The sequence below is a fragment of the Trichinella spiralis genome (assembly GCF_000181795.1).
Source record: "Trichinella spiralis strain ISS 195 chromosome Unknown Scfld514, whole genome shotgun sequence".
NCBI lineage: Eukaryota > Metazoa > Nematoda > Enoplea > Trichinellida > Trichinellidae > Trichinella > Trichinella spiralis.
In genome coordinates, this window is record NW_003527453.1 from 1 (window position 1) to 1,271 (window position 1,271).

At 39.8% G+C, this 1,271-nt stretch overlaps 1 protein-coding gene across 1 annotated transcript; it reads left to right on the forward strand.

Annotated features, from left to right (window-relative positions):
• Positions 1–597: 597 nt before the first annotated feature.
• On the forward strand, positions 598–1,031 carry Tsp_15383 (conserved hypothetical protein). Its single transcript, XM_003370799.1, has 2 exons — positions 598–681; positions 756–1,031. Exons 1-2 carry the CDS (start codon positions 598–600, stop codon positions 1,029–1,031), a joined length of 360 nt encoding a protein of 119 aa, XP_003370847.1.
• The last annotated feature ends 240 nt before the right edge of the window (positions 1,032–1,271 follow it).

A 1,271-nucleotide genomic window follows, 5' to 3' on the forward strand; every position in this document is an offset into this window, starting at 1 on the left:
TCGTCAGCATCAACTTCACAGGCGAGTGCGCAATAATCGAGTGTCATGCACTGCTTTCACATAGTGACTACCTCCACAGAAAAATTGAGGTCTTCTCTGAGATCATCGGGCACGTGTTTCGCCACACACCGCGTGCAGAATATTTACACAGTGCATTGCAAAAATGGATGGGTTTTTTGATTTGACCATCTTCACAAAGCCACACCGAGAGCTAAGCATTGCGGGTGCACCGTCAGTGCATACACCAACAAGTTTTTCCCACATCAAGCCATTTACTTCAAAAAATTGTGACACGGCTTGGAACACATCAGCTCGTTTCGTTGTAGTTTTTAGTGGTTCAGAAAAAAGTAGTTCTTCTTCAATTGTGTTATTTGCAATGAACCGTTCGTATACAATGAGCTGTGCACAGTTTGCCTGGTCTGTGGCTCATCACAACTTATAGGAAAAAAAAAGAGAACACTTTACCTTTTCAAGAACTTGCTATTTTATATCATCAGCCAATTCATCGATTCGGCGTTTAACCGTTGAATCAGAAAGAGAAATATTTTTAAATTGTTTCGCCATTCATCCCCAAGCAAAATTTTTACTGCATTCACAATGCAGGGCTTAACAAGACTTTCTCCAATAGTATGTGGTTTCTTATTCTTGGCAATCAACATGGCTATTTCATATGATGCTCTTGTAAGCCTTGACAGTCTCCTGATTATACTTGACTTTTTTCTCAAGTCTCATTTGAGAAAGGGAATTTCTTTTAGCGCAAAAGTATTCCACAGGTTTTTTTGATAACTCAGGATGGCGGTGATGCAAATGCCGCTGCAAGTCGGATCGGCCGTACAGCATCATTGCTGAGTGTATCAAGCATACAACGAACGCATTGTGGCACTTCAACGCCGTTTATTTCAATAGCCACGAAGCCGTATTTGAAGTACTCTGCATCATATTTGCGTTTTTTCGACACCATTGTACGCATTGTATTTCACACCAACGTCCAATATAACTTTATTGATGATGTGAATATACACAGACGCTAACTAACTAACTTCCTCCTTTTCTAGCCTGTCGTATAGATAATCCGATCTAACTAGTTTTCGCAACTCGTTTACCAACTAGATGTCTCCGTGGTACATAACAGTACGCTAATAAATAACTTGCTTATTGGAAATAATAACAAACTATTTAAGCAACAACTGCGGTGGGAAATGTAATAAAACCGTTGTGTTCACGATTATGAGTAGCCCTGTTGACAACCATAATCATAGTGGGAGATTTAA